The following is a 15,749-nucleotide window of genomic DNA, read 5'->3' as shown; positions in this document are numbered from 1 at the left end:
TTTTTTTGTTCTTTGGAGAGGTCGTCTAGCGGAAATTCTTAGATATATGTTAAATACTACGGTAGTAAGTGCTGGTTAATGTTATTTTTTAAGTTTCTAATAACGTGTTATGTGTCCTTGGGTTTTTGAGGAGTGGGTTTTCTGTATTTGTTATGGCTTTATTCTGGCAGTATTAGTTTCGAATCTTTAATTTCGCTCTGCAGGAGTTCCCTTGTAGTGGAATTTTTCTCTTAAGAACCTGTTGAAGCTTCTGTTTTCAGTCAATAGTGTAAGTAAGAGTACCCTGTTTTTGCTTGGTAGTTTATAGAAAGAATACGTTCAAAAAGAAGTTATTGAAACGCGCTGTTAGGTGTTGTGAAAACTACAGGAGTCGAAGGTTTGGTCTTGTCATGGGGTGAGTATATTTATTTGCAAGCTCACGTTTTCAAGAGAAGGGTTGTTGTGTGTTGGGAAAGTTTTGTTCGTACATTTCAGTTTTAAAAGGTGGAGTCCAGGCCTTTTTTTTTTTCTTAAGCTGTACGCGGGTCTCTCACTGTTGTACCGTTGTGGTCTGTCTCGTTGCGGAGTACAGGATCCAGACGCGCAGGCTCAGCGGCTATGGTTGAGAGGCCCAGCCGCTCCGCTGCATGCGGGATCTTCCCGGACCGGGGCACGAACCCGCCTTCGTCTGTATCGGCGGATGGACTCTCAACCACCGCGCCACCAGGGAAGCCAAAAACACATGCAAGGAGATGTTTTCTGGTGATGCCCTGCAGGTGATTCCTGTACGTAGATAACTTTTTCCTAGCTCTCTGTTTTCTGGCAGCGCTTCTTTATGGATACTAGTACTGTATGCTATAGTAGGCACTGAGGGAGTAGATGTTTGATCCTCGGCCATCACAGATATTGCGGCTCATGGAAAGAGACAGAAATGTGTGGTACTCCCAGAGTAGTTTAGTTCTAAATTGTTATAAAAGCTGCAGAGGCGATTTACAGGTGCTACGAAGGAGTGATGAAATTGCCGAAGGTGGCAGGAGTGCTGCTTCTCAGGAGCTGTTTCAGTGAGGTCCTCGAGTGTGGCTGGAGCAGAGAAAAAAGGGAGCAGGTTGTCCGCGAGGAAAAAAAGGTGGACCTTTGCAACGTCACGGGTTCGAGCCCTGGCTCAGGAGGATACCACATGCCGCGGAGCAACTACACCCATGCGCCATAACTACTGAGGCTGAGCGCTGGAGCCTACAAGCCACAACTCTTGAAGCCTACACGCATTAGAGCCTATGCTCCGCAACAAGGGAAGCCATGAAGCCACGACAATGAGAAGCCCACGCACTGCCACAAGGACCCAACACAGCCAAAAATAAGTTAATTAATTAATTAAAAAAGAATCTTTGGGCTTCCCTGGTGGCGCAGTGGTTGAGAGTCCGCCTGCCGATGCAGGGGACACGGGTTCGTGCCCCGGTCCGGGAAGAACCACGCGGAGCGGCTGGGCCCGTGAGCCATGGCCGCTGAGCCTGCGCGTCCGGAGCCTGTTGCTCCGCAACGGGAGAGGCCACAACAGTGAGAGGCCCGCGTACCGCAAAAAAAAAAAAAAAAAAAAAAGAATCTTGAAATGTCATGTCTATAGGCTGTTACACTGTGAATAGCACAGAAAGTTGAGGATACATTCCAGGATTTGAAAACTGTTGTCAGTTTCAGCAAAGAAATCACTCAAGTCATTGAGGAATCTGTGAGGTTTCAGCATATCGTGTGTTTCATTTTTGTCTTACTCAAAAACGTAAATGAAAACATCAACGAACGTTCACGTTGGAACTGCACTTGTACTTAGGCTATAACTCCATTTATGAAATCATGGATACAGAATAGCATTTACAATAAAAAATATTGTACATTTTATTATTTGTGGATTCTGTTACATATCCTTTATATCAGTAAAATTTATAATAAACTTATGTACATACACAAATGCATACTTTTTTTGGAAAGTGGGTTGTTAAACATTTACCAGCACTTTCTTGCTCCTGCAATAATCCCAAGAAACCTCTCATCACCAATGATTTCCTTGTTCCTAAATCCAGAGGTTCCCTCTCAGACTAGAGTTTGATCTCTTTCCAATATGCTGACCACTCCCCTCATTTGAAATTTGTTCTCCCTTCGTTTCTGAAATTAGTTCCCCTGGCTTACCTCCCCCTGTTCTGGCTGCTCCTTTTTAGGCTCAGCTGATGAATATTGACTGAGAACCCAGAGCTGGCCAGTCACTGGGGACATATTACTGGGTTGTCGCCTCTTAAGTGCCGGTGGTCACTACTCCTTGGGTGACTTCATCCACCTCTTCAGACACCACCCAGATGCTGCTGGTTTCCATGCCTTGGCTCTCTTCTGTGATCCCCAGCCTAGGGCAGAGACCAGAAGCGAGCTGTGGAGCCAATCCTGGGGTTAACGTGCACCCTCTCTCCTTGGTTGTGTGATCACCAACAGGTCACTAAACCTCTCTGTGCCTCAATTCCTTCACGCTCCAGAAGTACTTACTACAAGCACCTCAACAATCTATCTCTTAGCCACCACCCGAGGCTTTGCCAATTAGCATCAAAAATAGGTTCTCATTTTATTGTGAAATTAGTGGCTTGTTAATCAGCGTCAGCCAGTCATGAAAAAACAAATACTGCTCGATTCTACTTATATGAGGGACCAAGAGTAGAGGCTCAAAGTCATAGAGACGGAATGTAGAACAGTGGTTGCCGAGAGCCGGGGGAGAGGAAAAGGGGGAGTTGTTTAATGGGTAGAGAGTTTAAGTTCTGCAAGATGAAAAGAGTTCTGGAGATTGGTTGTACAACAATATGAATGTACTTAGCACTACTGAATTGTACACTTAAAAATGGTTAAGATGGTAAGTTTTATGTATTTTTTATAATTTAAAAGTAAAAAAAATTAAAAATCAGTGGGGAAAGGGATTAGTCAATAAAGTTTATTAGAAAAACTGAGTAGCCATTGGGGGGAAAATATGGATCAATACCTTATAATTTTAGAGCACAGAAAAGTTTCAAAAACAGTACAAATGTCCTGTATACCCTTCACCCAGCTTCTCCAGATGTTCACATCTTGCATAGCCATGGTATAATTATGGAAATCAGGAAATTAGTGTTGATACAATACTGTTAGCTAATCTACAAGTCATATTTGAATTTTTCCGGTTTTCCCATTAATGCATTTTTTCTGACTCAGGATCTAATCCAGGATTTCACATTGCATTTAGTTGTCACGTCTCCTTAGGCTTTTCCAATCTGAGACAGTCCCTTTTTTTTTTTCCTTTCATAATCTTGACACATCTGTAGAGCACTGGTGAGTTATTTTGCAGAATATCCCTCAATTTGGATTTGTCCAATGTTTCCTCGTGATTAGATTGAGGTTATGCATTTCTGGTAAGAATACCACAGAAGTAAATAGTTTGGAGTAAGGAAGACATAAGTATGAAAACAAGATGCAGAAGTCATGAAAGACTGATATATTTAAATCTGTATTTAAAATGTTAAAAGTATGCGTGGTAAAAAAAAAGCGAAAGTTAAAAGACAAATGAAAATCTAAACAAAAATATTCATAACTCGTATTAGAAAGAGCTAATTTTGATACATAAAAATGTCCTACAAATCTGTAAGAAAAATACTGACAACCCAATAAAAATGTACAAAAAACTGTACAGACATTTCGCAGAACAGGAAATATAAAAGGAAATATAAAGAACTCTCAAATATAGGAAGAGATGCCTGACTTCATTCAGCATAAGACAGATGCAAATCATGCCTAACTTACACTCAATGACCAAGAAGTTTCATAGCGAGTTGAAGAGGGTATTGGGTTTAAGTAAACAAGCCTCACCTGTTTGTTGGTGGAATTAAAAATTGGTAACACATCCACCTGAGAGCAATTTGGCAATATCCCATCAAAATCAAAATCAATCACAAAGAGCCATACCCTTTGACCTAGGACTTTCACATCTAGGAATTAGCCCTTCAGGTTTGCACACAGGTAGAATGGGGATGTGTAGATTATTTCTTGCAGCTTTGCTTGTAGTGGCAAAAGATTGGAAGCAAATGTCTGTCAACAGGGGGTTGGTTAAACTGCATCACCATGTAACACTGCAGCCAGGACGAAAGCAAACCTTATACATGGTTATGGAACAGTCTCCAAGATACTTAAGTGACAAAAGCAAGTTACAGAACAGTTCGTGTGGTGTTCTTCCATTTGTGTAAAGAAAGGTGGAAAGGTATGTGCACAGAGCATCTCTGGAAGGAGGGAAACTACTGGGAGGACTGGAGCTGAGAGGTGGAAGCTGGAGGGCTGGGAGAAAAGGGTGAGAGAGAGACTTTCTCCATATTTCTCCATATGCTCTTTTGAATTTTTGGAATTTTGAACCACATTCTTTTTTTTTTTTTTTTAACTAACATTTTAAAAGAATGTGAGCCTGCAGCTGCTTCTGTTCCCTATCTGGAAATGAAGCTAAGGCAAAGGCCAGCAGGCCTGGAAACAGAGAACCAGATCCCTGACGACATCACATGAGCACCTGGACCCTGCTGTTTCCAGCTACACTCCAGTCATGTGAGCCCTCAGAGCCTCCTTTCTGGTTTAAATCTGTCTGAGCTGTGTTGGCAAGTGTCTTGATCATTACGTCCATCAAAGATCATCGTGGGTGCTTTTTTCCCTCCAGCTTTATTGAGGTATAATTGACAAACATGATGTGTTGTGGGTTTTGTTTTTATTTTTTTGGCCGCACGGCTTGGCTTGCAGGATCTTAGTTCCCCGACCAGGGATTGAACCTGCGCCCTCAGCAGTGAATGAGCAGAGTCCTAACCACTGGACCACCAGGGAATTTCCTCATGCTCTGTTTAATGATCTCTTTTCTTGTATATTATTGTAGCTCCTGGTGCCAGCACAGTGCCCGGCATTGTAGAGTGAAAGAGCCCTCATTTAACAAATGAGGAAGATGAGGCCCAAGCAGAAAGCTATTCGCTTGAGGTCATCATGCAGATAGGGAGATCTGGGACCAGAACCTGAGACTCCTGGCTGTGAGGCCAGATCAGTTGACTCAATTCAGCAAGTGTTTCATAGAGGAGCTTGTTAACCCCAGTGAATTTCTAATGAATAATAAATGGAAGGTTGCAGAGTGAGGGTATGGGATCAGGAGGCCTCCCAGGCCTGCTGTGCTGGGCTCTCCTTTAAAACGTTCCTCACTGAGACCGCGGTTCACCATCATTCATTATTCATGTGCCTGCCTGGCTTCTGCGCTGTGCTTGGTACCTGAGAAGGGAGAACTACACAGATTAAAAAGATGCCAGTTTATGTACTATAATATGTTGCATACGAAAAAAAATTTAAGAGATATTTATTCTATATATGAAAGAAAACACGGACTAACCAATTTAATAAAAGATCCCATCAAGGCACTTCTCTGAGCCTAGGTTTCCCCAAATGTAAAATCAAGCCAATACCTACTTCACAGGATTGTCCTGAGGGCTGACTGATGGTGGGAGGTATTTACAACAGTGTTCCTAAGAGCACTGTTGTAACAGCGGAAAAATTGGAAACAACCTAAAAGCTGGTCCTTGGACTTCCCTGGTGGTCCAGTGGTTAAGACTCCAACACGCCCAAGGCAGGGGGCACGGGTTCCATCCCTGGTCAGGGAACTAAGATTCTGCAAGGAGCGGTCGGAAAAAAAACAGAAAAAAAAAATCCGAAGTTGGTCCTTGAGGGACTAGTTAAATAAACTGTGGTGAGACTTCTGGCTAAACATGGAAGACATGTGAACATGAGCATTTGTCTTCTCTCCCTTCCATAACTGAACTGCATAACAGGAGAGGCGTCAGAGAGGCATGTATGTACACGGACAAAGACCTGGAGAGAAGACAGCAGTGGAGAAAAAGATTCCAACAGGCTTTAGAGGCTGGACAGCGGCCTAAGGGTGGTGACAGAATGAACAAGAAATGATGCTCCACGATCCTGGAGGTCCCTAGACTCTGGGTCAGGGCCTGGCTGAACACAGAGGGTGGCCGAGAGCCTGTGTTCAGGGTGTCGAGACCCCTGGGTCTCCCTCACCTCTCACATCTGAGTCACACACACCAACCCTCCGCACACTCATTTTTGGGGAGGCTTTGGACTTGGGGACCCCAGGCGCAGCAGAGGTGAGGCTTGAAGCTAGAAATAGGAACTCCCACCCCGCCCTCCCAACCCACACCCATACAGGACAGGGATGAAGAATGGAGGACATTCTCTCAAAAAACTGAACGGCCCCAGAGAAAGCCTGCCACCTGTCAACATTTGGGAGTCTGCGTAAAATGCTTTCACTGTCCTACAGCAAAGCCGACAGTCAATGAGTGCCCTCCCCCTACACGCGCGCGTGTGCGCGCACACACACACACACACACACACCTTCCACTCGGCTTCTTGCTGGCTCCCTATTAGATATTAACAGAGAGCCAACGACCAGCAGACATTTAAGGAAAGCCTCCAAAATGAAAAGAGAGAGACTCCTTCCATATATTCCTCCCAGATATTGAAAAGCCTATCAAAGAAATCTGGAAGAAATAGAGAAACTAGGAAGCACAAGAAAAAAAGAAAAAAAACTCTGTAATTGGAAAGTTAAAAAAAAAATGGAAGGGGAAACAATGCATATAGTCTGTTAGCATTTGTATTTTTTTTTTTTTAGCATTTGTATTTTTAAAGAGAAAAGAAGTATCTATGTCTGTGTCTCTGCACCAACCAATCTGGAGGATTTACAAGACTGAAACAGCAGCTGTGTGGAATAGGGGTCTTGGGTGGCTCAGGACAAATGTTCGCTGTACGTTCTTTCGTACCTTTTGAATTTTGATTGTTACCTATTTCTTGGGTTACAATATAATACTGCATTTAAAAAATATAGATGCAGAGAGATGCGAGAAGATATTGCACTTTGGAAATTAAAAAGGTAATCAACATCCATCTTTATTTAAGGATAAAGAGTAATGGAAAAAAATAAATATAACAAAAAACATTTTCCCCCCAAAAGGAGGACACAGGAAAACTTCCAGAAAGTAAAACAAGAAGATGAAGTGGGGGGTGTCCAAGGGAACCTCAGTTTTATGTCTAGTGCTTTAATATTTTTTGAGGAGAATGCAGTCATATTATTTGCATAATTAGGACACTGAATGTGGGTGGCAATCCATGTAAAGCTCTTCACATGCAGTAGGTACCTGGTAGTTTCCCTTCCCTCCAGGAGCCCAGGGATCGGCAGGCAGCCCCGAGCCTTCCAGTTTGGAGGGTAGAGCCAGAGGTCACAGGGTTTGAGTAGCCGATTGTGAGGGGGGCTAGGCCCTTGGTCCCCATTCCATGCAGCCCTCCCAGGGGCATGATTCTCCTAATTAGAAGGCCTTTTCTGTACATGCTGTGTTGAGGGACACACAAGGTCTCTGAAATTAATTACTAGTTTGGTCAAGTTTGACTCATGTGGATGGAGCAAGTTCATGAGTCAGTGGGGCAATGACCCAGCTCCCTTCCACCCCAACTTTGAAGTCAGTTGTTAGAAGAGGAAAAAGCAATAAAAGAAAACCTTTATTAAGCCTTTATTAAAGGTCTCTGCCATGCCGCCTGCGTCAGAATCATTGGGGGTGCTTGGCCCCCTCGCACGTCTTTCGAATGAGCTGGGAGTGGAGCCTGGAAATTTGGCTACCACCCCCCAGAAGCAGGTAAATGTAGAAGCTACGATCTCAGTTATGCAAATATATTACTTTATTTTTCTTTAGTTCAATTTACCTCTATTTTGGGTCTCCATTCTAGCTGCTTGCAGAAAACATTCTCTTCGTCATTCCCAGGTGAACTCACCTGGTCTCCCCCACCCCCACCTCTTCTCCTGCCTCCACCATTGATGTAAATGTGGGGAGTTCCCTAGCACCACAGCATAGGTGGGGTGGGTGGGGAGGGCTGCTCGGTGAGCTGCGCGTCCTCTCTTGGGGATAAACCCTCCTGGGTCCCCGCCTCCATGGGTCCATGTGCTCTCATTTCTGTTCTGCTGCTGCTGCCCCCAGGATCCAAGAGCAATGGCAATGTGCCAGCCTTCCAAGCCACACCGCGTGGCCTTGGCTCCCCCAGTGTATTCTGGGTTCCGTCCCTTCCATGTCCCCTGGACTTGGCCGTTGGGGAATGAGGATCACTCTTACACCCGTGTCTATCATCGTGTCTGGTCCTCCACTAGCTTCTCCCCTGCTAGCATAGGGTGTCGGGGCAGGGTGTGGGTGGGGAGCGCTGCCTGTTTGTACCTCCTTCCAACCTTACCTGTCTGAGACCCAGACCCTGAGGCTTTTGAACTCAAAAGCCTGGAATTTGGCGTCTTTGTTCTCTGGCTAGAAAGTAAAGTAATCTCAGGGCCAAAAAGCAAGAGCTAGTCTCCCACAGCATCATCTGAGACCAACAGGGAAGCTGCTCTTTTCTTCCTTTTCACATAGGCTGAGCCACCCAGACCTTCTGTGTCAGTGCCCAAGGACCAGGGAAGTGGCGGCTCCTGGGAGGGGAAGGGAGCTGAGCGCATCTTATCTTAGATCTGCTGGGTCCCCACACCCAACACACACTCCCAGTTCACTCACCTCCCCCGGACAGCTGGGAAATGACACCTCTGGTGACAGAGCCAGTCCCAGGCTTCCGCTGGGAGGGGGTGGGGTGCTGCATGGGGGAGGCTGTCACACCCGGAGGCCCTGGGAAGCCTGGGTGGGGGAGGGAAGAAGCTAGCTCCTGTTTGTCTCAGAGACCAAGGCCACCAGCCTCCCCTGCCCCCCTTCCAGGGACACAGTGAGCACCCCTGCCCCCGGGCCACTAGGTCTTCTTCTTCACTCTTGAGGCTGGTCCTGACCCATCCCACCGGACAGGCAGCTCACCTGTTCCCATCTTCCCCTGCCTCAGGGGGGCCAGTCCTTCTGGAAAGGAGCGGGGTGGGTGTGTCAGCTGCTGCGTCAGGGACGACAGGGGTAGTGGATTATCTCCTACCGGGTCCCAGTAGTATATTTTGGGTCCAGAGCCAGGACAGGAGCTGTTAGGCTGACACCCATGAGGTTAATCTGCACGTACAGTAGTACCAAGTGCCTGGGTACCGCAGGTGCCGTCCCTGACTACTTACTGTCCTTCCGCCTAAAGGAAAACCAAAACAACAAAACAACAAAAAAGCAAAAGTCCTGGGCTTCCCTGGTGGCGCAGTGGTTGAGAGTCCGCCTGCCGATGCAGGGGACGCGGGTTCGTGCCCCAGTCCGGGAAGATCCCACATGCCACGGAGCGGCTGGGCCTGCGCGTCCGGAGCCTGTGCTCCGCAACGGGAGAGGCCACAACACTGAGAGGCCCGCATACCGCGCGCGCGCACACACACACACACACACACACACCCCCGCAAAAGTCCTGTCCTTTCGCCCAGGCCCTGTGCCTGGGATCAGAGGTTGAGCCCTCCTGCTGCTGCCAGGGTAGCTGCCGCCACTCTGGGACAGAGCTAGGTTTAGGCCAGTCTGCAGCCACCACCTGAAGCAGCCCCACGGGGCAGCCCCGTGCCCTCCTCCCGGCGCCCTAAGCTTGCCCCACCTCAGCCAGGCCTCTCCTGCCACGGACCCCTGGTCTGAACCTCAGCTGTGAGGATCGTGTTGCTATCCCCCCTACTCAGCTGTCAGGGGCCCCAGACCTCCCTTGAGATATCCATCTGCAGGGCAAGGGGTTGGGGACCAACTGCCACCACTTCACCTCACCAGCGGGGTCCCAGCTATCCGCATGGCCCGGGAACCTGCACTTGCCCCTTCTGATTTCCCTCCGCCCGCCCATTCCACATGCTGAAGGCGGGTCCGCAGGCATTGGGACCTGGGGGCAGGCCGAGACCTGGGGCTGGGTGGGGTGCGGACCGGTTGATGGGTTTCACGGAGGAGGAGGACGACGTGTTTGGGGCTGAAGGGTGCCGTAAGGGCCAGGAGGCAGGGGCACGGGGACGACGGGGAGAGCTGTGGTCAGACCGGGTGGGCCAGCTGTTGGTGTGGGGAAGCCGCGGCCGCCAGGCTCCGGGCTCCCAGGCGATGAAGGAGTGGCTGGGGCTCCGCGGCGCCAGACCAGCTCCCAGCCAGCCGCGATCTCCGCCCTCCGCGCCCCGCCCCCGCGGCCCGGCTGCCGACTAGAGGCCCGCCGCGCCCCGCCCCCGCCTGCAGTGCCCGGATGTGAGTGACGTGCGGCCGCCATCTTCCTGTCCCGGGCAGCCAGCGCCAGTCGGAGCCAGCGCTAGCCGCCGCCGCCATCACTGCTGCTGCCAAGTTCTCCGCCCGCTGCCCCCGCCATGTGAGTTGGCGCCCGCGCCCGCGCCCGCACCGGGTGGCCTGCGCCGGCCGCCGGCCGCCGCCCTTAGGCCCAGGCCCAGGGAGGGCCCGGGGTTCGACTTGCGCCCCCCGGCGCGCCCCGCATCCCGAGACCAGGCCGGCGCCAGTGACTGCGCGCAGGCAGCCGGAGGGCCCCGCGTCCCCGGCTGGCTGCGCGGGCCCTGGCCGCGGGAGGGAGCGGACCCGGCGTGCGCCCGTCCCGCCCCTGTCATCGCTGCCGCCTGTCGTTTCGGGTCCACCCTCATTTGACAGGCGGGGAAACTGAGGCCCGGGGGGGGAGGGGGCCTCACTCAAGGTCACGCAACAACTCGCTCGCGGGGCCGGACGGAGTCCAGGGTTCCCATCGGGTGGCTTTCTTCCCGGGAAGCAGGAAGGGAGGGACGGATGGATGGACAGGCGGATGGGCGGGGCCCTGGCTGCGGAGCCAAGGGCTCCAGGCCTTGGGTCTTGATCCGTCCCTGCCCTTCAGGTCGGCCACGGCTGCCACCGCCCCCCCTGCCGCCCCGGCTGGGGAGGGAGGCCCCCCTGCGCCCCCTCCAAACCTCACCAGTAACAGGAGACTGCAGCAGACCCAGGCCCAGGTGGATGAGGTGAGTTGTGGGGGGCGGGTGTCAGGCCAGTGGGAAGGACCCTGAGGGTTGGGAAACAGGTGTGCGGGCCCATCTGGGGTTGGGGGTGACGGCACTTCATGTCAGTGAGTTTGGGGACAAAAATATGTCATGCCCGGTCCTTGTCAGCATGCAGTTGGGAGGGACGTGAGGTGTCAGTCAGCCTTGCTAGCCTGGGGTGTTTCACCCTGGGCGGGTGTGCTCTGGTGATCGGCAGGCTGCTTGAGGCTCGGTAAATAGAGGGTGCTGCTGTGATATCTGAGATGTCTGCCTACCAGCATGCCTTGGCGCATCTGCGGCTATGCTAGGCATGTTCTGTGTATGTTCTTGTCATGTTAGCCAGGCAGCATCAGGGTGCGTGTTCTATATGTGGGCTCATGGTGGAGGAGTGCCCTTTGCGATGGGCCTTGGCACACTCCCCCTGCTTTGCGGGCCTTCCCCCAGGTGGTGGACATCATGAGGGTGAACGTGGACAAGGTCCTGGAGCGGGACCAGAAGCTGTCGGAGCTGGACGACCGTGCAGACGCACTCCAAGCAGGGGCCTCCCAGTTTGAAACAAGTGCAGCCAAGCTCAAGCGCAAATACTGGTGGAAAAACCTCAAGGTAAGGGTGGAGGCAGGCGGGAGGGCAGGTAGGAGGAGTGGGGGGTGGATGGGAGTATCATGGTCTGTCTCACTGACCCTCCCCTCTCGCCCCCAGATGATGATTATCTTGGGAGTGATTTGCGCCATCATCCTCATCATCATCATCGGTGAGTAGGTGGGAGTGGCTAGGGCCCCTTCCTGAAGAGGTTTCCCCTGTCATTTCTGGGTTTTGAAGGTCATTAACCTAGTTTTTACTATTCAGCAGAAAGCACATATAGCTGCCAATAGAAGTTCTGATTCATACACAGCCCCAAACCTTGAAGCTGTTTAGCTTGCTCTTTGCCTGAATCTGGGCAATTTCTCTTAAGATTTTTGGAAACAGGAAAGCTGGTGGATCCCCACTGCTCCCTTGAGGACCCTTTGGGCCTAGGAGCCCAGTCTGGGAACCCTGGAATTGGGGAGTGGGAGAGCAGCAAAGACCCAGGGGCTTGAGAAACAGCTAGGAAGCCAACCACCCCACTGTCTGAGAGCTGTGGTCTCAGAGGCCCAGAGAATTAGGGGTCTGTGGCCCCAAGGCCATACCGTGGAGTTGAAGAGACCTTGGAACCGACCTGTCCAGCCTCTTTGTGTTACAGATGGAGAACCTGAGGCCAAGAGGGGAAGGGATGTCAACCGGCTGGGAGGTGGGGAAGATGGGAGCAGGGCCGGGCTGACACACTGCTTTCTCTCTCTCTTTCTCCCTTCTCCCTCTTCTTCCTTCTCTTTCCCTCTCCACAGTTTACTTCAGCTCTTAAACCCCTGAGGAGCCTGCCCTGCCCAGAGAAGGGCCTCTCCCCCCCACCCCCAGCTGCTCCTCCACCTCTCAGCCATATCTTCCAGCCCACCTCCCTGGATCCGTGTGTGTGTGTGTGTCGTGTGTGTGCCCCCTTGTAAATAGCCAGCTGTTATTTATACATATATAATATTATATATATTTGGTCTGTTTGTAGTTTTATTACTAGAAGATTTTTTCCGGTTGTCCTTAACACCCCTTCCTGAGGTTCTCATCACCTCCTTTTTCTCTTTCCCTCCTTCCCTTTCTTCCTGACCAGCCCCAAGTCCCCTTCATTTGCATCTGTTATGCAGTCCCCTCTTCCTCCTTCCCTTGGATTTAGCTGATCCTTCCTCCCGCCCTGGACTTCCCCATACCTCCACCCCCTGCAAAAATTATAAAAAGCAACTGTCCAGGCCTCCCTAGGTGCATCTTCTTTGCATCTTTGGGAGGCTCCGAGACTGGTCCCTTATGGTCCTGAGAATCCCAAGGTCTTTTGGGAGCTTCCAGCATGTTAATTAGCATCCATTTGCCTACTGACATCCCTTTTGGTTTCCTTCTCCCCCCCATTTTCTCTTCTGTTCAGTCTTTCAACCTGTGTTTCTTTTTTACTGAGGAGTTAGTCCCTGTTGGTCCTTGTATCACACTTTCATTTGCATGACGTTACTTGCAGGTGGTGGGGAGCCTGGGCTTTTGGGGAGCCAGGCTCTTCTGGCCCCCAGGATTGCCTCCTCCTAGCCCCCCTAGTCCAGTTTGCCTCCCCTACCCCGATTTTCCAAACCTCTTGTCCCTCCTTTCCCTCCCCCCAGCTGGTGTGTAAGTGTCTTGGAGTTCAGTGTGTTATGATGGACCAATAATTCTGCCACTTGGAGTCTCTCCCCACATTCCTGCTCCCCAGTTTCCGTGTGGGGTGCTCAGTTGACATTCCCATGGGGTCTCCCTCCCATCTGCCTGATCTGCCTCCTCCTCCTCCCACCAGGAGAGTTGGGGGTTGGCCACAATCTGATCTCTCTTGGGAGAGGTGGCTGCCAGTGTGTCGGGGGGGTCATCACTGCCTTGGGGAGGATGGGGCAGGGCAAAGAATCCCTCCAGTTCCTTCCTGAAATCTCTGGCCCCACCCCTGCTGGGGGCTGAACTGAAATCCCTCCTCCCTCATTGGGGGGTGTTGCCCCGTCACTGCCCAGCTCCTCTGACTGCCCCCTTGAACTCAGGCTGGGAGTACTGGTCACTGCCAATGTGTGCATGGGACGCGCTGCAAGACGGGGATTCTTGCCCCTCTCCGGGTCTCCTCCTTAGGTGAAATGATGAAGGAAGGGTCTAATGTCTTTTTAAATGGCACAATTTTAGGGGTCTGAGGGTGCAGTCCCTTAACCTGCCACTGGAGGGCACCCCCTAAACTCTTTCTTCCCCCCACAGTCGAGGTTCCTGTGTGGAGGGGGAGCAGGGAGATCGAAGCTGTGGTGTGAAAGGGTAGGGAGAGATGCTGGGGGTGAGGGTGCTGTGTTCTAGACCCCCCATATTATCCCAGTATCCCCTGCCCCCCTTCCCTCACCCCATGCCCCCAATTCTGTGGCGCATCCAGATTGTGAAAATGTACAATAAATGTGTAATGAGTAACCAGGTGGTGTTTTAAGATCTTTTCTTAACCAGTGGGAAGCGTATTGGATCTGCAGGTGTAACAGGAAGGTTGAGAAGATACATCTGGAAGGGACAGCTTTGCCAGGGGGCCTGACCTTGGGCAGGGCAAAGGCAAAGTGTGATTCACCAAGTGGCCACGAGGGGGCACCAGGAGTTGATAATGGGAAATGTTCATGATCCCACTGTCTCTCGGTCCGGTCCCGTGAACCCTGAGGTCTGGGCTTCCCAGCCCCCCCCCCCCACCCACTTCCCTGCGGGCATGCTCCTGCTGTTTATTGGATCCCTTTCTACTCCTTGATTTAAGTCTCAAATGCTCTGCAGTCTCTCCCGTGGTCATGTACTCCTAGGCGTGAAGTAGATGGACAACTGTGAAACGTCTCTCCCTCATTGTGCCTAGCACAGTGCTACATCCAGAAGGCGTTAGTAAATACTTATTGAACAAAACAGCTCAGGGAGATCCAGCTGAGTGCGGTGTGGAGCTGGCTGTAGATGGCCTGCTGCCCCTGCACTCTGTTGCCCGACTGGTGGCTCTAGACCCCATACTGAACTCCTTTAACCTCCAGCTCCATAACGCCCTTGACGTGGCACCCTAGCATCCCTGCCCACAGGCACTTCTAACAGTGGGTGGTGAGTGCTAGGTGAGTTCTGGAGGGCCCACTTTTCTGTGCTGCAGCATGAGGATTCAGCAGCCTAGGAAACCTAATAGTGTTTCCCAAACTTCTAGGCTCCTAAGAACTACCGGGAATGCTTTTAAAAATAGATTTTCAGGCCCCTTCCCCGGAGATTGATTCCGCAGTTGTAAGGGACCCCGGTGATTCTTATCATTATGTATACAGTCATTATAATGTTCATCACTTGTTGAGGGCTTACTATTTTCAAGACAGTGCTCAGGGCCTTTTTGTGCTTCATCTACTGAGTCCTTCACATGTTTAGGGTTCCCGCAGGCCTTAGGGCCCACCTTTATCGTATCAGGGACCTGAGTTCAAATCTTGACCCCACCAGACTAGCGTGTTAATCCGGATACATTATGTAACCTCTCTGGATCTCAGTCTCATTTGAGACAGTGGGAAGTAGATCAGCCGCCTCCTCCGGGTTTGTAAGCGCATGGCCTGGCCCACAGAAAATATAATCTGGGAGGTGGCTATCATCTTCATCGTTACCACGCGGCACTGAGACCTGAAGATCGCTTCACCGTAATGCCAGCAGCTTCCAGCTTCAGGGAGCTTCAGGAACCCAGGTCCACAGTCCCAGCGCGGGGGCGCTCTTGTCACGCGCCTAACGGGTCACAAAGCGTCCCCACCAAAGCCACCACTGCTCACATCTGCGCCTGCGCAGACTCGGCCGTCCTGGGTTAGCTTGTCGTCAAGGAAAATCCCCAGCTTCTAGGTAAACAAGTTGCCGCGTGAGATCGCCCGCACGTGTCCTCTACAGCTCCGGGACTTCTCAGCCTATGAGAAAATTTGGAGGACTGGACTGGCGTCCGCGTCACCGATCTAGGCGGGTCGGGGGACGCCGCCACAGCCAGTAAGAACTTCGGATGTGGATGTGGGCGTGGCTTTCGGTCAGCTTCCAATCAACGTGCTAGGGTGGCCCCTCCCGCACGTGGATCTGTCACTGCTGGTTGGCAAACTGACCAATGAGAAGATGAGGGAGGCGGGCGGCGCCAATGGTGGCAGTGCGGGGGCTGCGCGGCCGCACGCGGCGCGGGGCATGGGTCGGCGCCCTTCGGCCAATAAGCTTGAGGGGCGTGGCATCCTGGTCGGCGGGCGGGCCTGGAGAA

At 51.3% G+C, this 15,749-nt stretch overlaps 1 protein-coding gene across 1 annotated transcript; it reads left to right on the top strand.

The window, feature by feature from the left end:
• Window positions 1-10,167: 10,167 nt before the first annotated feature.
• VAMP2 (vesicle associated membrane protein 2) lies at window positions 10,168-13,948 on the top strand. Its single transcript, XM_059996426.1, has 5 exons — window positions 10,168-10,290; window positions 10,798-10,918; window positions 11,381-11,539; window positions 11,636-11,687; window positions 12,298-13,948. Coding segments are annotated over exons 1-5 (351 nt in total). The 5' UTR covers window positions 10,168-10,288; the 3' UTR covers window positions 12,315-13,948.
• Window positions 13,949-15,749: the final 1,801 nt, after the last annotated feature.

This window comes from Delphinus delphis, chromosome 19 (genome assembly GCF_949987515.2).
Source record: "Delphinus delphis chromosome 19, mDelDel1.2, whole genome shotgun sequence".
Taxonomy (NCBI): Eukaryota; Metazoa; Chordata; class Mammalia; order Artiodactyla; family Delphinidae; genus Delphinus; species Delphinus delphis.
The sequence above is the reverse complement of the archived record's forward strand: the minus strand, read 5'-3'. Positions and strand labels throughout refer to the sequence as shown.